Source organism: Oncorhynchus mykiss, chromosome 22, assembly GCF_013265735.2.
Source record: "Oncorhynchus mykiss isolate Arlee chromosome 22, USDA_OmykA_1.1, whole genome shotgun sequence".
Taxonomy (NCBI): domain Eukaryota; kingdom Metazoa; phylum Chordata; class Actinopteri; order Salmoniformes; family Salmonidae; genus Oncorhynchus; species Oncorhynchus mykiss.
Window position 1 is genome coordinate 3536508 of NC_048586.1, and position 25380 is coordinate 3561887.

Genomic DNA, 25380 nt, shown 5'->3' on the forward strand with positions numbered 1-25380 from the left:
GAAGCGTCTTAACAGTCAGCGCCGCCACGCAAAAAGGTAGCTATTTGCTGGGGACACTTCAGGCTGATGTGGGGACACTTCAGGCTGACGAGTAAGTTTCACACATCCCCATGGACCACACTCACACACACACACACACACACACACACACACACACACACACACACACTTTCACATGGATTTTTAATGAGAGCACAATCCCCTTGAGTGAGAACAAGCAGGCAGACACACTAAGATGGCCTCCTCCAATCAATTAAAGACTTTGATCAGCAGCGTTTAAAACAATCTCAGAGAGTGAGATTGATTCCTAAGACAGTTCAGCAGAGGCCGATTTGTAATAATTAAAATGGAGACAGAGCTGAGAGCTCGCTGCGCTAGCACACAGTGTGCAGAGGCGTGTGCACAACTGTGAGAGCATGTGTGTGTGTGCGTCCTGGGGCAGCAGGTAGACTAGTGGTTAAGAGCATTGGGCCAGAACCCAAATGGTCGCCTTGAGGAAGGCACTTAACTGTAAGTCACTCTGGATAAGAGTGTCTGCTAAATGTGACCCGTTTCAGGAAACTAGGCATATGTCGCGGGTCACTACTTCACAGGAGAGCCCTTTGAACGTAATCTTTTTTTGCCAGAAATGCCTTCTGGAATATGTGAACTTTCCTGTGCCTTAATATCAAACTTGAATGCCATCTGTAAATATGAATACAATTGTTAAATTACGAGCCTAGTTGGTTTAGCCACAGAAAAAGGTGGCAACCTTCCCGCTAGCCATGATTGGCTGAGATAATGAATGGGCTGGACATGCAGAGAGATGAGTTCGGATTGGTCTGCCATATAGCACGCTTCTGTCTATTTGAGCTGGTTAATATGTGTAGGTAATCCTGTCTAACGTGGCTTTTGAAAAAATATATTGCTTAGTAGAACTGCTCTTCACTTTCTGGGGGACCGAGTTTTGAAATCAGTGGAATCAGAGTATGATAGATAAGGAGATGGAGAAAACATCTGTCTCCGGATTACATCTTCAAACTAAGGGCAACCATGGCATCTGTGACAGGGAGAAGCGTCCAACAATGATGTATAAGATTTAAGATAGTCTAGCTAGGTGTATTTTCAGATATTACACATTTCTAATTCATTTTCAATTCAAGCTAAAGTGCACTGTTAGCTAGCTAGCTAACATTAGCTGGCTGGCTTGCTAGCTAACGTTACGTGTATGATCGTATTATTCGTATCTCAGAGCCATTTGCTTAGCTAGTTATAGCCTAATGTTAGCTAGCTAACATTGCACCTGGTTGGTTAGCTACCTGCAGATTCATGCAGGGTAGTAATGTCACAAGTTGGGATTATGGTCCATTGTTTAGCTAGCTACATGTCTTAACAAAAGACTCCACTATGCAAGTAACCATTTTGGGTTCCTAAATTTAGTCTGGCAATCTACTCCGATTTGAGTGCACTCTCGTCTGAGTGTGCCAGAGCACAGAATAACTGATGAATTTATGAACACTCAACCCCATTGAATAAGGCCGGTGTCAGTAAACATCGGCAAAAAAGCGTAATTAAATTGTTGCCAGCAGCACAGTTACAGTCACCAACTCTCTGGTTAACATGAAAACTACCTAACCAGCTCTGCTAGGGCGAGTAAACTGGTCAGAGTGGGGTGTTCTCTCATTTGTGTCTGGAAATAGCTAGCAAGCTAGCCAATGTTAGCCAGTTAGCTTGGGTGCTTGACTGCCGTTGTGAGGTCAGAATGCTCAGATCAACCCTTCTCATCGGCCAGAGCGTTTAATGTGCGCTGAATTTACGAAAGGACAATCTGACAGCACAGTTGCAGTCACCAATGCTGAGGATAACATAAAAACAGCCTAACCAGCTATGCTTGGGCGAGTAAAATGGTCAGAGTGAGCTGTTAACTCATTTGTGTCTGGAAGTAGCTAGCAAGTTAGCCAGTTAGCTTGGGTGCTTGACTGCTGTTTCTAGTACAGAACGCGTGGATCAACCCTTAAAGAGATGGGTGGGGCTAAAGCTTAAGAGGATGTGAACGATGCTGAATGGGTGTAGACAAAACATACAAAGGCAATTTTCTCAAAAGTGAGGTTTACAAGTTGATCAACTTTCGAAGCAGAATTACACAAATGCAGTGTATGATATACCATTTTGTAGCTCTGTGTCTCTGCATTTATCCAATCCAATGTAAAAACACAATTTCTAATTTTGCTACATAAGACTGAATCAAAGTGATCGGTCACAAATTACTAAAATGTTACAGTTTTACATTTAATGTCCTTGATTTTGTCTGCGTTTGCGTTTATGTGTAAGGAGCAAGGATATACAGTGCCTTCAGAAAGTACTAAGACCCCTTGACTTTTTCCACATTTTGCTACTTTACAGCTTCATTCTAAAATTGATAAAATATATGTTTTCCTAATGAATCTACACACAATACCCCATAATGATAAAGTGAAAACCGGTGTTTAGAAATATTTGCAAATGTATAAAATGTATAAAATACAACAGAAATATATATTTTTTTAAATCTATTAAAAATACAAACCTGTAATACCTTATTTACATAACTATTCAGATCCTTTACTATGACACTCAAAATTGAGCTCAGGTGCATCCTGTTTCCATTAATCATCCTTGAGATGTTTCTTCAATTTGATTGGAGTCCAACTGTTGATTGGACATGATTTGGAAAGGCACACACCTGTCTTCATAAGGTCCCACAGTTGACAGTGCATGTCAAAACAAAAACCAAGCCATGAGGTCTAAGAAATTGTCCGTAGAGCTCCAAGACAGGATTATGTCGAGGCACAAATCTGGGGAATGGTACCAAAATATTTCTGCAGTATTGAAGGTCCCCAAGAACACAGTGGCCTCCATCATTCTTAAATTAAAGAAGTTTGGAACCACCAAGACTCGTTGGCCACTCAGTTAAACTGAGCAATCGGGGGCAAAGGGCCTTGGTCAGGGAGGTGAGCTCCAGAATTTCCCTGTGGAGGTGGGAGAACCTTCCAGAAGGACAACCATCTCTGCAGCACTCCACCAATCAGGCCTTTATGGTACAATGGCCAGACGGAAACCACTCCTCAGTAAAAGGCACATGACAGCACACTTGGAGTTTGCCAAAAGACACCTAATGACTCTCAGACCATGAGAAACAAGATTCTCTGGTCTGATGAAACCAAGATTGAACTCTTTGGCCTGACTGCCAAGCGCCACGTCTGGAGGAAACCTGGCACCATCCCTACGGTGAAGCATGGTGTTGGCAGCATCATGCTATGGGGATGTTTTTCAGCGGCAGGTACTGGGAGATTAGTCAGGATCAAGGGAAAGATGAATGGAGCAAAGTACAGAGAGATCCTTAATGAAAACCTGTTCCAGAGTACTCAGGAACTCAGACTAGGGCAAAGGTTCACCTTCCAACAGGACAACAACCCTAAACACACAGCCAAGACAACACAGGAGTTTGTGAATGTCTCTGAATGTCCTTGAGTGAACCAGACAGAGTCCGGACTTGAACCCGAATGACCATCTCTGGAGAGACCTGAAAATAGCTGTGCAGCAACGCTCCCCATCCAACCTGAAAGAGTTTGAGAGGATCTGCAGAGAATAATGGGAGAAACTCCCCAAATACAGGTGCCAAGCTTGTAGCGTGATACCCAAGAAGACTCGAGGCTGTAATCGCTTCCAAAGGTGCTTTAACAAAGTACTGAATAAGGGTCTGAATACTTATGTAAATGTGATATTACAGTTTTATATTTTTAGTAAATTTGAAAACATTTCTAAAAACCTGTTTTTGCTTAGTCATTATGGGGTACTGTGTGTAGATTGATGAGGGGAATGTTTTTTATTAATCAATTTTAGAATAAGGCTGTAACGTAACAAAACGTAGAGAAAGACAACTGGTCTGAATACTTTCCAAAGGCACTGTATACTGTAGCCCAGGGACTCATTTCCCCACTATTTCCAAAGTGACACCAGTTTGATAAAAAAAAAACAGAGAAAACCAGCAAAACCATAGCTGAAATGCAAATCCATCAGCTACCCTGAGAACAATGCAAGATAGGCTTAAATGGATGGTTCACCCAAATTACAAAATGACATATTGGTTCCCTTACCCTGTCAGGAGTCTATGAACAAGGTAAGACAGCAATCCAGGCTTTGTTTTTGTTTACCTGGCCACTTGTATTTCTGTAATTTGTGATCCCTTTAAATGCCTTACTAAATATGAGATCGAAGCCACAGGCATTCTTTCTCATCATGGCAGAATTGGAGCACTTCAGTCCTTCTGTAGAAGTGGAGCTGAAGAAATCTGCTCCTATCTATTATGCAAGCCTTCGTAGGTCCTCAGACTGAATATTCAATGCATTATTCACGATAGCCAATTGATGGCAGACATTCGCATACGCTGCTACATGTGTGGCCGTGAAATGTTAGGTTAACCCTTTATACTTGTGGGAATTGGCCTATGTGGCTAGGACTGCATTGAAATGTTTCTTACAGAAGAAATATGAAAAGCACACACATAAGCATGGTAGCAATTGAAAGGGAACTGTTCAGAAATGATGGGGAAATTATTAAACCGAAGTTGAGGAAACAACAGTCCAGCTGACACAAAACAGAATCCAAACATTACACTGTTGATTTTATGTGCATTTTACATTTACTGTACTTTTTGCCGCATTTGTTGATAACGAAATCTGAAAATACTCGATACTTTCAGTAACGTGATAAGAATATTCCTGAAAAGTGCTACAGTGTTTGAGTGAGAAGACTAATTTGTGTCTCCAAGTGGCTACCCACCTCTCCAAAGTGACTCAAAGAAGAGTCTCCAACTGTAAGGTGCTTGTTTTGAGCTCCCCTAGCTGTGCTGTAGAGGAACTAGAACAAGACACTTGTAGTTGTTTGTTTGGAACACATCCCAGCATCCCCGTCATCACAACACTACTGATTTTGTTTACGCAATTCAAAATCGGTCCATTATAAATCGTAATCTGGGTAAGATGGGCATCATTTGAAAGTTTGTTCTATTTCCAACATGACTAGCTAAGTTATAAATTACAATCTTACAGTTCTGGGCTTTTCACAGGGCAACAGACTGTAATTTTGGTGTAGAAAGGAGTTATGCATGCACTCAGGTGCGTGTTTCACAGTGAATTTAATTCACAATAGACAAACATAGGCTCATTCTGTTCAGAACAACCCAGGGTATGACATCATGTCATCTGGTAACTGTACATCAACCAGGCTCATTCTGTTCAGAACAACCCAGGGTATGACACCATGTCATCTGGTAACTGTACAACAACCATAGTCTTCATGAACGTTGACACTGTATATTACATGAGTTTTATGATTTGGAAATGTGAAGTGCACATTTGGACTGGTGTTTGGCTTGCTTTTATGTCATCGAAGCGGTATTTATTATACTCCTCAACATCTCATCTTTCAAAATACATTGAGTCCTCTTAATTTACAGCATTTCCCTCGCTCAGACAACCAATATTTTGATAAAGTTGCTCAATTAGCATGAGGGATGGGGGCAACTTCTTGTTGCGTGTGGTGCTCAAATTCAGAACGGCTGTCAGTCAAAACCCATACAGTGCTGTGAAACACAGGGCCTGCCATTTTTAACATGTTAAGGTACTGCATTCCAATTTAGACACTTACCAGTGCCCAGATGTGTCATTTTCAACCCATATATAAGGCTACTGGCCTCTCTCGCATGTCTTTTTAAACCTTATTTTACCAGGTAAGTTGACTGAGAACACATTCTCATTTACAGCAACAACCCAAGGAATAGTTACAGCAGAGAGGAATGAGCCAATTGGAAGCTGGGGATGATGGGATTTAGCCAAGAGACAAGGGTTAACACCCCTACTCTTACAATAAGTGCCATGGGATCTTTGGTGACCACAGCAAGTAAGGACACCTGTTTAATGTCCCATCTGAAAGACAGCAATGGGATCTTTTTTTTAGATTAGAGGAAAGAGTGCCTCCTACTGGCCATCCAACACCACTTCTGGCAGCATCTGGTCTCCCATCCAGGAAGAACCCTACTTAGCTTCAGTGGCAAGCCAACAGTGGGATGCAAGATGGTATGCTACATGTACAGAACAAGCAAAGCTGTGGGTGTTACTAGGGCAACCACTATGGAGAATAAGGCGTATTCTCAGACATACGATACGTAAGGCTTTCAGTTGCTGAATAGAGAGGGGGTTGGATATACTGTACTGAGAGAATCACTGGGTGCTTTTTCAAAACAGCCATCCTGTGCAGTTGAAGGTGTATTACTCTTTCTCACTGCAAATGAAGAGCCAGGCAGGGTACCCTTCACACCTCACAGTTGATATAGCTGCAGTGGTTTTGCAGCTGTAGGGGCAATCCCTCTTTCTGCATACACAACAATCACACATCAAATCCTCCCTTTTGCTGAGTAGAAATGTTTGGTTTATGCAATAGGGGTATCCCTCCCTTGCCCGCTCTCTCAAAACCTTCACACACACATCTAAAAAAAAACGCTGAAATTGCGTTTTTTTGTTTCGTTTTTTTTTTTTACAATAGGGTTACTCCTGGGATAAATGAAACAATCACTGTGTACTTGATGTTGGGGTATTTTCTTTCTCTCCTTTCTCTTCTTCTTTTCTCTCTCTCTCTCTCTCTCTCTGTCAGGAAAGGTAACTGTCAAGACAGTGGAGACACATGCTCAGCTGCATGCACACACACACACAGCAGTTGCACACCTCACAGCCAGCCCAACCCTGATTGACACACTTTGGATGTTTCTGGAAAATTTTAGGGGCTTTTCCTTGCCCGCATCGGAAAAGCCCTCTCCGTCTCTTTCTCCTCCGTGTGGTCATGGAAGATAGCAGGAAGCAAATGAAAAGCTGGCCTGGTCACAGATCTGTTTGTGTTATCATGTTTAGCATGACAAGTAGTTGAGATGATATCAACAGATCTGGGACCTGCAGGCCAATAAAAAAGCTGCTTCCAGTTTTACTGTTTATCTGAGGGCTTATGTCGACATTCATATTCTGATACGGACATTACTTAACACTATGGAACGATCTCAATTCCGTCTGAATTTATTTTTAAAATCCATCATCAATTCAAGTGATATAAACGGTAGACTGTCATTCATCAAGGGAAGGAGCATGTATCCGTTGTTTCAATACAAAGATGAGTGCGCAGCCCTGTAGGGGCTTTACATTACAGCACAGGGTGTTCTGTGACTGTTTTGCATTTCCCATACAATCAAAATAACTAGTGCCTCCACTGTGGTTTTATATGACATTTGTGTGTGAAACCCTTCAGGAATAAATATGTTCCATTGGAAAAGGTAATCATGTTGATGATGAATTTTCCTGGGAAAAAAACCTGCCAAAAATACAATGATAGCTAGCATAGAGAGTGAACGTCAACCCGGTGGTCCTCTATTGTTTTGCCCATTCACCCTCTGAATGGCACACATACACAATCCATGTTTCAAGTCTCTCAAGACTTTGGATTTAACAACCGACTTCAATCAGGGGTCATAGCTTTCACCTGGATTCACCTGATCAGTCTATGTCATGGAAAGAGCAGGGTTCCTTAATGTTTTGTATACTCAGTGTATATACAGTATTTAGTAGAAAATGGGTTTGGATGCAATCTATGAAAACCCTTTGAACCATAGAACTAATCCAATCATCTACGGCGGCAGGTGGCATAGCAGTTAAGGGCGTGGGGCCAGTAACTGAAAGGTTGCTGGTTTGAATCCTGAGCTGACTAGGTGAAGAATATGTTGATGTGCCCTTAAGCAAGGCACTTAACCCTTCTAAGTCACTCTTGATGTGATGGAAATATAATGTATCATCCAGGAATCACTGGCATGGCATTGAAATAGGTCATCACATTTTTTGATTGGATTTCCCATTGTGGCAATAAACAACCAATGTATTTTTACATTTGGCGACAACACAGACAAAAATATTTTTAGTCCACCTCTAAGGGAACTCAGCCAGATCCAATCATGATTGGATCACAAAGAAGTGCCTTTTGAACATCTACACCTGGTCAAAGACCTTCAATCTCATTCATTTAGGGCAAAACTCTCTCACAGGACACATTCCAATAGTAGACTGTGGATAGAGTCCAATGTTTAATGGAATTGTAATCAGATACTATTTTAAATCACATCATCAGCCAGATCCAATCATGATTGAATCCCATAGAAGTGTCTTTTGAATGTCTACACTAGAGGTCGACCGAATTAATCGGCATGACCGATTAGTTAGAGCCGATTTCATGTTTTCATAACAATCGGTAATCGGCATTTTTGGACGCCGATTATGGCCGATTACATTGCATGAGTCTCCACGAAGAGACTGCGTGGCAGGCTGACCAACTGTTACGCGAGTGCAGCAAGGAGCCAAGGTAAGTTGCTAGCTAGCATTAAACTTATCTCATAAAAAACAATCAACCTTAACATAATCACTAGTTAACTAAACACGGTTGATGATATTACTAGTTTAACTAGCTTGTCCTGCATTGCAAATAATCAATGCGGTGCCTGTTAATTTATCATCGAATCACAGGCTACTTCGCCAAACGGGTGATGATTTAACAAGCGCATTCGTGAAAAAAAGCACTGACGGTACACCAATGTGCAAAAAAGGACTGTCGTTGCACCAACGTGTATCTAACCATAAACATCAATGCCTTTCTTAAAATCAATACACAAGTATATATTTTTAAACCTACATATTTAGTTAGAATAAATTCATGTTAGCAAGCAATATTAACTAGGGAAATTGTGTCACTTCTCTTGTGTTCTTTGCAAGCAGAGTCAGGGTATATGCAGCAGTTTGGGCCACCTGGCTCGTTGCGAACTGTGTGAAGACCATTTCTTCCTAACAAAGACCGTAATTAATTTGCCCGAATTTTACGTAATTATGGCATAACATTGAAGGTTTTGCAATGTAACAGCAATATTTAGACTTATGGATGCCACCCGTTCGATAAAATACGGAACGGTTCCATATTTCACTGAAAGAATAAACGTTTTGTTTTTGAAATGATAGTTTCCGGATTTGACCATATGAATGACCTAAGGCTCGTATTTATGTTTTTTTATTATATTATAATTAAGTCTATGATTTGATATTTGATAGAGCAGTCTGACTGAGCGGTGATAGGCAGGCTCGTAAGCATTAATTCAAACAGCAGCTCTTAGCAATGCTGGGATGCAAAGCACTGTTCATTTTTATTTTTATTTTTATTTCACCTTTATTTAACCAGGTAGGCTAGTTGAGAACAAGTTCTCATTTGCAACTGCGACCTGGCCAAGATAAAGCATAGCAGTATGAGCAGACAACACAGAGTTACACATGGAGTAAACAATTAACAAGTCAATAACACAGTAGAAAACAAAGGGGGAGTCTATATACAATGTGTGCAAAAGGCATGAGGTAGGCGAATAATTACAATTTTGCAGATTAACACTGGCGTGATAAATGATCAGATGGTCATGTACAGGTAGAGATATTGGTGTGCAAAAGAGCAGAAAAGTAAATAAATAAAAACAGTATGGGGATGAGGTAGGTGAAAATGGGTGGGCTATTTACCAATAGACTATGTACAGCTGCAGCGATCGGTTAGCTGCTCAGATAGCTGATGTTTGAAGTTGGTGAGGGAGATAAAAGTCTCCAACTTCAGCGATTTTTGCAATTCGTTCCAGTCACAGGCAGCAGAGTACTGGAACGAAAGGCGGCCAAATGAGGTGTTGGCTTTAGGGATGATCAGTGAGATACACCTGCTGGAGCGCGTGCTACGGATGGGTGTTGCCATTGTGACCAGTGAGCTGAGATAAGGCGGAGCTTTACCTAGCATGGACTTGTAGATGACTTCAAGCCTATCAACTCCCGAGATTAGGCTGGCAAAACTAAAGTGCCAATAAGAACATCCAACAGTCAAAGGTATATGAAATACAAATGGTATAGAAAGAAGTAGTCCTATAATTCCTATAATAACTACAACCTAAAACTTCTTAACTGGGAATATTGAAGACTTGTGTTAAAAGGAACCACCAGCTTTCATATGTTCTCATGTTCTGGGCAAGGAACTTAAACCTTACTTTTTTTACATGACACATATTGCACTTTTACTTTCTTCTCCAACAATCTGTTTTTGCATTATGTAAACCAAATTGAACGTTTTATTATTTATTTGAGACTAAATAGATTTGTATTTATGTATTATATTAAGTTAATAATTAAAGTGTTCATTCTATATTGTTGTAAGTGTCATTATTATTACAAATATATATATAAAAATCTGCTTTTTTTGGTCCTCCAATAATCGGTATCGGTATCGGCGTTGAATAATCATAATCGGTCGACCTCTAGTCTACACCTGGCCAAAGATCTTCAATCTTAGGGCAAAACTCTTTCATAGGACACATTCTAATAGTATACTGTAGATAGAGTCCAATGATTTATGGAATTGTAATCAGATCAAATCACATCAAATACTTTAGCTCGGCTTGATTGAGCTTTTCTGGATGATTTTTAATAATATTTCAACCAATATCTACTTGTTACAGATTCCCACAGGTATCGTCAATGTGACATGCATTCTATAATAAATTATCAATCCATCTTAATGCTGTGAGAAGAAACATTTAAACGAGGCTACATACAGTGGGGCAAAAAAGTATTTAGTCAGCCACCAATTGTGCAAGTTCTCCCACTTAAAAAAGATGAGAGAGGCCTGTAATTTTCATCATAGGTACACTTCAATTATGACAGACAAAATTAGAAAAAAAATGTAGAAAATCACATTGTAGGATTTTTTAGGAATTTATTTGCAAATCATGGTGGAAAATAAGTATTTGGTCAATAACAAAAGTTTATCTCAATACTTTGTTATATACCATTTGTTGGCAATGACAGAGGTCAAACGTATTCTGTAAGTCTTCACAAGGTTTTCACACACTGTTGCTGGTATTTTGGTGTTTTGGGCCTGTTGCTGGGCAACACGGACTTTCAACTCCCTACAAAGATTTTCTATGGGGTTGAGATCTGGAGACTGGATAGGCCACTCAAGGACCTTGAAATGCTTCTTACGAAGCCACTCCTTCATTGCCCGGGCGGTGTGTTTGGGATCATTGTCATGCTGAAAGACCCAGCCACGTTTCATCTTCAATGCCCTTGCTGATGGAAGGAGGTTTTCACTCAAAATCTCACGATACATGGCCCCATTCATTCTTTCCTTTACACGGATCAGTCATCCTGGTCCCTTTGCAGAAAAACCCAAAGCATGATGTTTCCACCCCCATGTTTCACAGTAGGTATGGTGTTCTTTGGATGCAACTCAGCATTCTTTGTCCTCCAAACACGACGAGTTGAGTTTTTACCAAAAAGGTATATTTTGGTTTCATATGACCATATGACATTCTCCCAATCTTCTTCTGGATCATCCAAATGCTCTCTAGCAAACTTCAGACGGGCCTGGACATGTACTAGCTTAAGCAGGGGGACACGTCTGGCACTGCAGGATTTGAGTCCCTGGCGGCATAGTGTTTTACTGATGGTAGGCTTTGTTACTTTGGTCCCAGCTCTCTGCAGGTCATTCACTAGGTCCCCCCGTGTGGTTCTGGGATTTTTGCTCACCGTGATCATTTTGACCCCACGGGGTGAGATCTTGTGTGGAGCCCCAGATCGAGGGAGATTATCAGTGGTCTTGTATGTCTTCCATTTCCTAATAATTGCTCCCACAGTTGATTTATTCAAACCAAGCTGCTTACCTATTGCAGATTCAGTCTTCCCAGCCTGGTGCAGGTCTACAATTTTGATTCTGGTGTCCTTTGACAGCTCTTTGGTCTTGGCCATAGTGGAGTTTGGAGTGTGACTGTTTGAGGTTGTGGACAGGTGTCTTTTATATTGATAACAAGTTCAAACAGGTGCCATTAATACGGGTAACGTGTGGAGGACAGAGGAGCCTCTTAAAGAAGAAGTTACAGGTCTGTGAGAGCCAGAAATCTTGCTTGTTTGTAGGTGACCAAATACTTATTTTCCACCATAATTTGCAAATAAATTCATAAAAAATCCTACAATGTGATTTTCTGGAAATCTTTTCCTCATTTTGTCTGTCATATTTGAAGTGTACCTATGATGAGAGAGGCCTGTAATTTTCATCTTTGTAAGTGGGAGAACATGCACAATTGGTGACTGACTAAATACTTTTTTGCCCCACTGTATATCCCATTTGGTCTGGATTCTGAAGTTATTATCCAATATAACAAATAAATGTGTTAGCATGTGTGTGCTGTCCAATCCTGCTCTGAATATGTATCGGGCACATTCAGCAGGTTCAAAAGAAAGCAGGCTCAGTATTTCCATAGACTAAAAAACTGAAAAACTCACAATCAGCAGTTAGTTGACATGCTCATACTGATCCTGTTGTCATGGCTTTGAATGATAGGTGAGTAGATGTATACATTGCATAACAAGTAGCAGTGGAAGACTGAAAGACCAGCATTTTATTAATTTTTTTCCTTTTAAGATTTAAGTATTTTAACTGTTTTAACCTTTTCACATGTGAGTTCCATATATCTCTATCTAGTTTTATGTCAGAATACACTCACTGTTCCAAAATGTGACCCGATTCAGGAAACTAGGCGTATGTCGCAAGTCACAACTTCACAGGAGAGCTGTTTGAACGTAATTTTTTTTTTTTATCAACGTGCGTTTTTTGGCCTTCTCGAACATGTGAACTTGTGCCCGTATGCCATCTGTAAATACGAAAAAAAATGTTAAATTACGAACCTAGTTGGTTTAGCCACAGAAAAAGCGAGCAACCTTCCCGCCTGCCATGATTGGCTGAGAGTGAGTGGGCTGGACATGCCGAGAGATGAATTTGGATTGGTCTACCATATAGCACGCGTCTGTCTATTGGAGCTGGTCAGTATGTTTAGATGTGTAGAACGCAGCTTTTTTTTAAATGTATCATATAGTAAAACTGCATAAACCTAATGTCAAGTTAAAGTGTACTGTTAGCTAGCTAACATTAGCTGGCTGGCTCGCTAACTAACGTTTTGTGTATGCTCTCCACTTTCTGGAAGACCGAGTTTTGAAATCAGTGAAATTCGGGTATGATAGCAAAGGAGATGGGAAAAACACCAGTGTGGATTACATCGTCAAAATAAGGCAACCATGTATGGCATCAGACAGGAGACGCATCCAACTGTGATGTATACTGGTAAAATGTTTAGATATTACACGTTTCTAATTTTGACAGAAAGTGGTTTAATTTCAAGTGTACTGTTAGCTAGCTAACGTTAGCTGGCTGGATTGCTAGCTAACGTTACGTGTATGATCTTATTGTTTGTATCTCAGACACATTTGCTTGACTAGTTATAGCCATAGAACCTGGTTGGTTAGCTACCTGCAGATTCATGCAGGGTAGTAACGTCATACATTGTGATTATGGTCCATTGTTTAGCTAGCTAGCTAGCTACATGTCTTAACAAAAGACTCCACTCTAATTTTGACAAACTATTTTCATTTCAAGTTAAAGTGTACTGTTAGCAGGCTAGCTAACATTAGCTGACTGGCTCGCTAACTAACGTTACGTCATGCATTGGGATTCATTGTTTACCTAGCTAGCTCTCTAGTTACATTTCTTAACAAAAGACTCTTGTCTTATTGTGCCAGAGCACATAATACCTGATACATATTTGAACGCTCAACACCCGTTGAATATGTCCGGTGTCAGTAAACGTCGTCGGCAACAAAGCGTAATTCAATTGCTGCCAGCAGCACAGTTAGTTACGAGCAATCTGGATAACATGAAAAAAGCCTAACCAGCTCTGCTAGGGTGAGAAATGGTCAGAGTGGGGTGTTCTCTCATTATGTGTATGGAAGTAGCTAGCTAATGTTAGTCAGTTAGCTTGGGTGTTGTAGTTGTGAGGTCACAGCTTTCGGAACAACCCTACTTATTGGCTAGAGTGGTTGGTTGCCATGGCGCCGACAGAGATGGCCGCCTCGCTTCGTGTTCCTAGGAAACTATGCAGTTTTTAGTTTTTTTACGTGTTATTTCTTACATTAGTACCCCAGGTCATCTTAGGTTTCATTACATACAGTCGAGAAGAACTACTGAATATAAGATCAGCGTCAACTCCCCATCAGTACAACCAAGAATATGATTTTCGCGAAGCGGATCCTGTGTTCTGCCTTTCAACCAGGACAACGGAATGGATCCCAGCCGGCGACCCAAAAAAACGACTCCGTAAAAGAGGGAAACGAGGCGGTCTTCTGGTCAGACTCCGGAGACGGGCACATCGTGCACCGCTCCCGAGCATTCTTCTCGCCAATGTCCAGTCTCTTGACAACAAGGTTGATGAAATCCGAGCAAGGGTAGCATTCCAGAGTGACATCAGAGACTGTAACGTTCTTTGCTTCACAGAAACATGGCTCACTGGAGAGACGCTATCGTAATCTGAAAACAAGACTCCCTAAATTGTATCAACATATCGATTGCGCAACCAGGGCTGGAAAAACCTTGGATCATTGTTATTCTAACTTCCGCGACGCATATAAGGCCCTGCCCCGCCCTCCTTTCGGAAAAGCTGACCACGACTCCATTTTGCTGATCCCTGCCTACAGACAGAAACTAAAACAAGAAGCTCCCACGCTGAGGTCTGTCCAACGCTGGTCCGACCAAGCTGATTCCACACTCCAAGACTGCTTCCATCACGTGGACTGGGATATGTTTCGTATTGCGTCAGATAACAACATTGACGAATACGCTGATTCGGTGTGCGAGTTCATTAGAACGTGCGTTGAAGATGTCGTTCCCATAGCAACGATTAAAACATTCCCTAACCAGAAACCGTGGATTGATGGCAGCATTCGCGTGAAACTGAAAGCGCGAACCACTGCTTTTAATCAGGGCAAGGTGACTGGTAACATGACCGAATACAAACAGTGCAGCTATTCCCTCCGCAAGGCTATCAAACAAGCTAAGCGTCAGTATAGAGACAAAGTAGAATCTCAATTCAACGGCTCAGACATGTGGCAGGGTCTACAGTCAATCACGGACTACAAGAAGAAAACCAGCCCAGTCACGGACCAGGATGTCTTGCTCCCAGGCAAACTAAATAACTTTTTTGCCCGCTTCAGCTCAGTTACCTTAGCTTTCTTGGGAACAGGAACAGCGGTGGCCCTCTTGAAGCATGTGGGAACAACAGACTGGGATAACGATTGATTGAATATGTCCGTAAACACACCAGCCAGCTGGTCTGCGCATGCTCTGAGGACGTGGCTTGGGATGCCGTCTGGGCCTGCAGCCTTGCGAGGGTTAACACGTTTAAATGTTTCACTCACGTCGGCTGCAGTGAAGGAGAGTCTGCAGGTTTTGGTAGCGGGCCGTGTCAGTGGCACTGTATTGTCCTCAAAGCAAGCAAAGAAGTTGTTTAGTCTGTCTGGGAGCAAGACATCCTGGTCCGCGACGGGACTGGTTTTCTTTTTGTAATCCGTGATTGACTGTAGACCCTGCTGTAGACCCTTCTGTGCATGTCTGAATATTGCATCCCAAAATAAACTGGTCACATACAGGACATAACGTTGTAAGGACTGTGTTTGTGCAAAATGTTTGCGTGGAAAAACAGTGTGGCTACCTCAAATGCTGACTATTGTGTCAATCAAAACTGGACGTTCTAAATAAGCGTTATAATGACACCGGTTTTAGCGTACGCTAAAGGGACCACTGTAGAATGATCACACCTGTTTGTTGTTACGTGTGAAAAGGTTACGTTTTTAAACTGTTTTAGGTGGCCTAAGTTGATGGAGATTCACCAGGTAAGTTGATGCAGACTTGTTGGAGATAGAAGTGAAATATCTGCAATGCTCTGCCCATTTCACCTCACTGATAGTGTATACACCCATGTTGCCCACATCTGGTCCAGGGGGAACCATGACATTCAGTATGTACATGTGGAAGAGGGACTTACTACTACTAAGATACTGAGAAATGCATTAAGAGGAAATAAATGCATTGTCTTTCAGATGCAGACATGGAAGCTGTTGTTCAGTTGTTTTTTTGCCAAACAAAATTTAGTAGAATCCTAAGAATCATCAGAAATTCAGATTAAGGACATTGTTTGTGAAAACATTGCCATAAAAATATTATAAAAGGGTGAATATTCAAACGCTTTTACAAAAAAGGATTACAGCTATACAATCAGTATGTGTGTTGTGGCCAATGCATGAATCCAGGACACATTCGTGTTCACTAGAGCTTGCAACGAAACGTCCAGACAGTCCCTCTCTGTTTTAGTCCAATTTCTTCCATTTGGTGTCTAATGAACACCACCCAGCACTATGCTCCATCCAACAGTGTCAACTGCGCCACAGTAAAGAAAAACCTGGTCTCCTCAATGGAAAACCCACACAGTCTCAGAAAAACTAATCATCTAGGAAAAAGCTCTCCCCTGGAAGCCCTATTTCCAGTGTATCCTCAGCTGTGGAAGCCCTGAAAAAAGGACAACTGCATTGTCCGCTCGCGTTATAGTGCCGCGTATGATTGGTGGAGCATTCAGCTTTATTTTCCTAGAAATGTCCTTCCAGAGAGGCCGGTATTGAATTAAGCACACCAAACAAGTCATTACTCTTCCTTTAGTCTGTTTGTGTGTTTGTTTCTGTACATGTCTGCGTGCCTGCGTCTGTGTGCATGTGTGTGCATATGCATGTGTGTGTGAGAGAGAGAGAGAGCATAAGAGTGGGCAGCATTTCCTAGCAGCCCCCTGTGAGCTCTGAAAGCTGTGGTGGTGGTTGAAATCACTCGCTAAAAATTGTCCCCAACAACTCTCATGCGAGTGGGAAATTAATGAGATATCTTCCCACTGGGCCAGTAATCACAAATAACGGAACGGCTATGATGAAGATGGGCGACAACCAAGGTTGCATCCCAAATAGCACCCTATTCCCTTTCTAGTGCAAAAAAATTGACAGGGCCCATAAGTAGTGCACAACATAGGGAACAGGGTGCCATTTGGGACGTGGCCCAAGTGTTTGCCATGTGGTCTGACTACAACTCTTATCACTCAGCAACTAGAACAAATCATACATTTCTGAGTAGCTTTCTCCACCACTACATTTAATTGTTATAATGCATTGTCTTATGGCAGAGGACCTGTTTTAGAAAGGCCAAATGCAATGCATCACTTGCCAATACTTATCAGGGCAATGTCACTGTCACACGTGCACACATGAACACACACCCACACAAGCAAATACATACACACACATGCACACACACAAACAGACAGAGGCGCCCTGAGTTGGCAGGTGTGTTGTTGTCAAGGCGTTGTAGGAGTAATTTGTCACACCGGATAAGCCTGGCATCAGTGTCTTTGACTCTGGAATTTATTAGCGACAGATTGCCCCCGTAGACACCAGTGGCAGGTACCAAGATACACAGCTACGCCACATACCCAAGCCCACAGCGCCTATTATGGTTTTATTAGGCCCCGGCTTCTCTGTTGGTATGATCTAGCATCAAGTCCTGCAACTGCTGGGATCTCTGTCCACAAGCCAGAATAACTGGGTTATTGGACAGTGCAGGGGGCATCCAGACAGACAGGGACTAGGAATGGAAATATGCTGTCTAGCTGGTTTAATACAGCACTGTTAAGCCTGTGTATTGTATGAGTTTTTGATTTTTTGATCGGAGGATATAAATGAAAGGCAGTGGCCCACAGGTTCAATACAGTTATGTGAGGAAAGATTAGGTTTGAAAGGCGTAGCCTCTTATCGGGGAACTATTAACCTTTTAGGTCTCACAGCAATTAATTGTATTTGTTGTTCATTCTGGGTGTGTGTAAGGCTTTGTTATATGCACAATGCAGTTCATCAGTTCAGCAGTGTGCATGTAGGAGCGCCAATTCAAGCAAGACTTGGTGATATCTCCGTTTTAAAGCAGGGATCATCAACTAGATTCAGCCACAGGACAATTTTTTTCTTGAGCGGATGGTATGAGGGGGCGGAACATACTGACAAATCATTTGTAAATTGCAAATTGACCACAAGAAGCCCAAAGTGATAGAATATTTCAAACGTTGCTTACATTTGTATACGATCACGTCTCTCTATTATGCTTGGGAACACTTCGGAACAGATTTTGAAAATAAAAATGTCCTGGTGTTTTTACAGTCTTTTATGTCCAACAATGTTTTAGTTTTTTTTTTTCAGCTCAGAAATTTGGCCCGCGGGCCACCAGTTGGGGAACCCTGTTCTAAAGCATCACACACCGCTCGTCTATTGCCTGTCATCTACCTGAGATTGAATGTAGGCTAAATCAGGGGTAGAGGAGTTTTTTCTCCCCTTCTCTCCTTCCTGCCTGTGAGGGACCAACAAACAGACCGCTATAGTCAACCATAAGAACCATGGGATTGGCCGCCACAAGCTACAGCAGGGTTTAACTTCAGCCGCAGGACGGGGCTGGAACATAATTACAAATCATTTGTAGACTGCAAATTGACCGCAAGAAGCCTAAACAGATACAATATTTCACTAAAACATAATCATTTCAAACCTAGCTTAGATTTGTATACAATCACATATTATTACATACTATTATGCTTGGGAACACATGTACACATTTAAAATCACTTATGGTGGATTTCCTGGTGTTTTTACAGTCTTTTATACCCAACAATTAAGAATTTAAGTATATATCTTTTTAGCTCAGAAAACTTGGGGGGGGGGGGGGGGGGGCAAATGACATCACCTGCAGGCCAAGTCCCACACAGGAAGCCAGTTGGGGAACCCTGGGCTATAGCCTACCACGTGTGTTTTCTCCCTTCATTCAGCATTTATGGATGATGGGATAGTCAGTGCAAATATGATACTGCAATGGTTTATCTCTGAGTTTAGTGATTTAATGATATTAAATTAATGTTCATGCGCACATTGGTTTGCCTACTTCCCAATGAGGGGTTACCCAAATTAATGATGTGTATAAAAAGGTTGACTTTACAGCACAATGCGTTACCCACATAAGTCACAAAAGACACCTCACAAACACGGGGACACACAACTTCTCACACCTTGTCTCCGTAGTCTCCTCTTCTTCAGGCCGAAGATACGCACTTTGGAGAAGATGTCGACCAGGTTGCCATTGCAGAGCCCCTTGTTCTTACTGGGGCTCTTCCTCCGCCTGTTTGGGGGTGGTCGGTCTACATGCTGCTCCCGTGCCTCCCTCTTCTTCCGGATCAGACCGCTGGCAATAGCGGCTGCCATGGCTCAATGTCTCACTGCTGCTCAGGTCCGGTCCGCACTCCGTCCGCACACGGAGCACAGACCACATAAACAACCGCCTCTAGTCGCTCGCAGCACGGTCACAGTCCCATATTGGCGGCTAGACGGTCCGTGGTGTAGAATCAGGTATATTTAAATAGTAGTCTACTTTTTGATAACTGCCTTTAGTGTACAGACACTACATTTTAGTGCTTATGAAACATTGCGTTATCATTAATTGTACGGTTCGTGAGAATCATGAAACTGTTGTCATAAAATTATTTCATTCCATATTTTCATCAGGAGTCTAGCTGGTGAAATTGCTTGGCAAAAACTCACCCCAAACGAGATTGCTCAACAGTCATATCTGCGTATTGATTTTCGATTTATTGGGTGACATTTTCACTTCCATCCCCTGCTAAATGTCCAGTGTGTGTTGTAGCCTCCCCTTCCCACACTCCTGTCTCTTCTTCTCCTTTTGTCTTCCTTCCCTCCTCTCGTCCTGGAGACCGGTGCAGGATTCAGAACTCAGCACGCTGGACAGCGGTGGCCACGCTGTGTTGAGTGTGTGTGCGCGCGTGTGTTCCGCCAGCCGTCCAAACAAACAAACAAAAGCGCTTTTCTGGGTGATTATCACCGTCGGACGATGGGCACTCACTCGCCAGGGTACAGCTTAGGTACACGACGTTTACGCAGAAATATTAGCCAAGCTGACCATTCAATACGCGACACTGCTCCTGAAATGGCCATTCATCTTGGAGAGTCAAATATTAACCAATACATGTCAGTACGATAAATACGACATCAAAGTAATACGTAAATATCAAACGTGGCTATATCTAGGCCTATTGAATAGCAATATAGGCTATACCTATCCGACCGCATGGCTGCATGATGCGTTTTCACGTCTTCTCTTTGTATAGTCCACTTCCATTCACATCTGAGCTGTCATTGTAGATTGGTATTGTGGTCCAAGAGAAACACACACACAACATGGACGATTGTACACCGATTGGAGAGAAAAGAAAATGTAGGCTAACCTAAGCTTAACCGGGTCCTGTGCGGATGACGTCTGGGCGGTGTGACAACTGCATACAAATAGATAAACTTACGCTGCCGGATGCGGAGGAGACAATACGGCTGTGGGGAATTTCATATTAAACCCACCGTTCGTTGGAGAGACAGCAATCAGGTGCGTAATCGAAAAGACAGGATAGGAGACCCAGCATGGAAACACATAGGCTATCTATAGGCACCATTGCACACGCACACCTCTCCCGCGCAAAAGCGCATTTGGCATCAATCCCGCGCTGTAAGAAAAACGATGAAGGGTGACTCTTGTTTCCGTCTATAGATCAACCCATCTTCCACATCAACAAGTCTTAGCCACCCACCCTCTCCTTTGCACTCGCCTCGGAGAGGAAAGAGGAGAATACCCTCCCTCCCTCTCGTTCGACCTCAAGTCCCTCACTCCAGGCGTTGCTATGAGCCGGTAGTGAGATTTGACACATAAAGGCGGCTTCAACTGTGCAATAACTGACGCCCGGCTCCGAACAGGCTCGCAACTAAATTGCAATGGGCATTGAATAGGCTCGTTACAAATATGTCTGAAAACACATGTATTTGTATATGTTTTAATGTGTATGGGACCGTCCACAATTGCATGTATCAATGTAGGCATTTATTGCCCGGTAGTCTACGTATGACCCTGGTCAAGTAGCCTATTGGAAAATAGTAAACAGTGCATCAAAATGTAGGCTTTTGAACTCCTCGCTAATCAAATTAAATAAAAGTGTGTGCTTCAAGTGCTTAAGCAGAAGGAATAGTGTAACTGCAAAAACATAGGGCGGCAGGTAGCCTAGCGGTTAAGTGCGTTGGGCCATTAACCGAAAGGTTCAAATCCCCGAGCTGACCAGTTGAAAAATCTTCGAAGTGTCCTTGAGCATGGCACTTAACCCTACAAATCGGTCATGTAAGTCGCTCTGGATAAGAGCATCCGCTAAATGACTAAAATGTCAATAAAACCTGCAACTCGAGCGGGCTAACATGCATGACTATCGCCATTTAATCTCACAATAATATCACTCTTATCTCTCAATCACTTTCGGGCTCATTAATTTCAGCGCCTCGTTCCTTTGCCACACACTCTCACACTCTCACACACACACACACACACACACACACACACACACACACACTGGTTGAATCAACGTTGTTTCCACGTCACGTCAATGAAATTACGTTGAACCAACGTGGAATAGTCTTCTATGCCCAGTTTGAGGGCGCACAGTACTAATTCCTGGATAAATCGTGGAGCAAACCATAGGCTACACAAAAAACATTGACATATTCAGCAGAGACACTTCAGAAACTTCAACATATGCTGGATTGGTGGTTCCAATACTACAAAACACCACCATAAATCATTAGATATTTCTCTGTTAGATGCATATCATTTCCAGAGACAACATTCACAGATATAAATTAAAAAGCAAGAGAGCCATCTGCCGTTTGTCGCCGCAATTAATTAAACAAGTGGGAACATTTGGGGACAGTGGCATCACCGGGGCTCTAGGCTACACTCTCTTTCCCCACACAATGGAGCATCCACTTGTTGATGTCAAGGCATACCGGGCTGAGATGCATTGCCAAATGGCCGGACCAGGGCTGGATTCGCAAGCATTCCCTTTTTCACGTTGCACCTGGAAACTAGGGAGCCGGTCAGAGAAATTAATCAGCAATATGAATGTTTTTTTTATCACTGCGTCATTTTAGGGCCTACTAATGAATGTTTTAGCCAGGGGTAGATATTCTGGATGATTAAAGAGGGAGGGGGCATGCCGCATTCAATCCCTATTTATATTCAGAGGGAAAACTATCTAACCTTATTAAATCAAATGTACAGCGGGGTTCGAAATTATTGACACCCATGATAAAGATCCACAATGAGTGCATAAAATACATAATTCAAATACTGGGCTATGTTGTATTCTCCCAAAAATTGGGAAATTATATTATTTTATACTAATACAATTGCTCGAATAAATAATTTTTTTCTCTCAAAAAAGTAGGTGTCAAAATTATTGACACCCTAAAGATCCTTATAAATAAAGTAGGCCTATTCAAAAGTTTAATATTTGGTCCCATATTCCTTGCACGCAATGACTTATTCCACATTTTGTTGCAGTACAGCCTGAATTCAAAATGGATTAAATCTATTTTTTGTCTCTCACCCATCTACACACAATACCCCAAATTGATTGAAAATGAAATACAGAAATATCTCATTTACATAGGTATTCACACCCACATAGCCGCTGGATGTAGGGGTGCTTAGGGTTCTGCAGCACCCCCTGAAAAATCCAAATTTAAAAAACAATGTTAATAAAAACAACTGGAAAAAAAAGTAGTGCACTGGGCATTTACTAGTCCTTTATTGGTGGACCGATATAACCCTCTGTAGCGTGGCCATGTTTTTATGTTTTAATTTATTTAATTCAAAACTGTAACTACGCCACTCAGGAACATTCAGTGTCATCTTGGTAAGCAACTCCAGTGTATATTTGGCCATGTGTCTAGGTTATTTTCCTGCTGAAACGTTAATTAATTTCCAAGTGTCTGGTGGAAAGTAGACTTACGCAGCTTTTCCTCAAGGATTTTGCCTGGGCTTAGCTCCATGCCGTTTCTTTTCATCCAATTACAAACATACCCATAACATGATGCAGCCACCCCTATGCTTGAAAATATGGAGTGGTACTCAGTAATGTGTTGTTTTGGATTTGCCCCAAACATAGCACTTTGTATTCAGGACAACATTTTATTGCTTTGCCACATTTTGTGCAGAATTACTTTGTTGCAAACAAGATGCATGCTTTGGAATATTTTTTTTTCCTAAAACATGCTTCCTTATTCTGCACAGGCTTCCTTCTTTTCACTCTGTCAATTAGGTTAGTATTGTGGCGTAACTACAATGTTGGTGATTCATCCTCAGATTTCTCCTATCACAGCCATTAAACTCTGTAACTGTTTTAAAGTCGCCGTTGGCCTCATGGTGAAATCCCTGACCATTTTCCTTCCTCTCCGGCAACTGAGTTAGGAAGGACACCTGTATCTTTGTAGTGACTAGGCATATTGATACACCATCCATAGTGTAATTAGTAACTTCACCATGCTCAAATGGATATTCAATGTTTGCTTTTTTCATTTTTACCCATCTACCAATACACGCCCTTCTTTGCGAGGCATTCGAAAACTCTCTGGTCTTTGTGGTTGAATCTGTGTTTGAAATTCACTGCTTGACTGAGGGACCTTACAGATCATTTTATGAATGAGGTACAGAGATGAGGTAGTCATTCAAAAATCAAAAATCATAAGTCCATTCAACTTATTATGCTTGCAATACAATAGTTGAATACTTATAAGACATTCCAGCTTTTCATTGTTAGTTCATTTGTAAACATTTCTAAAAACATAATTCCACTTTCACATCATGGGGTATTGTGTGTGTTCAATTCATGCTCTAACACAAAACCAAACAAGTCAAGGGGTGAACAGACTTTCTGAAGGCACTGTACATCAAGCTTATGACTCTACAAACTTGTTTGATGCATTTGCATTTTGTTTTGGTTGTGTTTCAGATTATTTTGTGCCCAATAGAAATTAATGGTATATTATGTATGAATGGGAAACAGATTGTTTGTGACTCCAAAGTTGATTCCAAAATGAAACAAAAAATTATTTACCATTCAATTTTATTGGGCACAAAAGTATCTGAAACACAACCGAAACGAACAGCAAATGCATCCGACCAGTTTGTAGTCACAAGCTTGATGTTGTCCTTGCGTGCTAGGAATATGGGACTAAACGTTTGACTACTTTATTTATAATAATATTTCCTGGTGTCAATAGTTTGGACCCCTACCTTTTTGAGGAAAACAATACCCCTGTGACCGGTCTATATGTGTGGTGTGCCTGTCTTCGCACGTAAATGCTCCTTGGATAGATTGTGCTCAGATGCTGCCGCAGAGACATGCACAGTTGGAGACAATGCAGTTTATGTTGCAGCCAGCAGCGGACACTGTCAGCCCAACAATGACTCTACACGTAGGTACAGACACAGTACACCACTGGCACAGTGCAGTAGCAGTGAGATATGGACATAGACTGTATGACATGATAGTCTGGCTATAATGTATTACCCCTCACTGTAAATCAATGCAATTTGATCAAATGTTTACTAGAACATGACAGGACTATGTTTTCCATATGTGGAGACAGTCTTTCAAAAATGTTCTTGCACAACGAATTAATTGCTATTTCTGTATGAGGCTGCATGTACATTCTTGTCTTTACCCAATGCCATCATTACATGGCAACATGAACAGATAAATGATCCAATTGCAAATCATATTTGCTGTTATTTCCCACAGTCAATACATGGACATAATATCAAATCAGCCTCATCCCCGAAGCCAGGAGAATTACATGACCAAACAATATTTATCCAGCTGCTTGCTGAGAGGAACACATTACTTATGAGAGATTGCAGTAGTATGTTCAATGAGCTACAAAACATACCCATAAAAACTATTGCTACAGCAATATAAATATCACAATGAGCATGATGCTGCAGTATGCTGTGTCCTCATCTGCAACCTGTACAGCATGCAGCCAATGCTTTACTGCTCAGTCTCTAGCAGGGCTGAAGCGTATAGGGAGTATATGGGGGAGGCAGACTGGATTAGACTACTGCTTTACCAGAAATATGCCACTGGGGGAGTAGTGCTGAGAGATCAGTGCTTTTTGAGGTTGATTTGATGGTAAAAAAAAAATATTCATGGCTTTCGATGTCGGTTTCTATTCTTTGGGTTGAATGTTGTATCAGAATAAAACAATGAATAAAAGTCCCATGATGGTAGTGTCTGCCCATTTCTGCTTATCACTTATTAACCATCATTTATTCACATTATTTTAATGAAATATTTCAGTTGTTGTGTATGTTACATTTGTTTTATTTGATGACTTCTATTTCATTCCAAGTCATCGTCTCATCTCTATAGAGCTGCTGCCTATGCTGTCTGACAAAATCACTATTTTGTAGTTCTTC

At 41.7% G+C, this 25380-nt stretch overlaps 1 protein-coding gene across 2 annotated transcripts in view; it reads right to left on the reverse strand.

Annotated features, from left to right (window-relative positions):
- The window catches only part of fgf14 (fibroblast growth factor 14), a 323193-nt gene that overhangs the window by 85133 nt on the left and 212680 nt on the right, over positions 1–25380 (reverse strand). The window contains exon 1 of one of the 2 annotated variants that reach the window (XM_021578638.2): positions 19085–20721. The exons of the other annotated variant lie outside the window; for it this stretch is intronic. Coding sequence (XP_021434313.2) covers positions 19085–19277 — 193 coding nt within the window. The 5' untranslated portion in view covers positions 19278–20721. Of the gene's footprint in view, positions 1–19084; positions 20722–25380 lie in introns of those variants that run through there. 2 annotated transcript variants of the gene reach the window in all.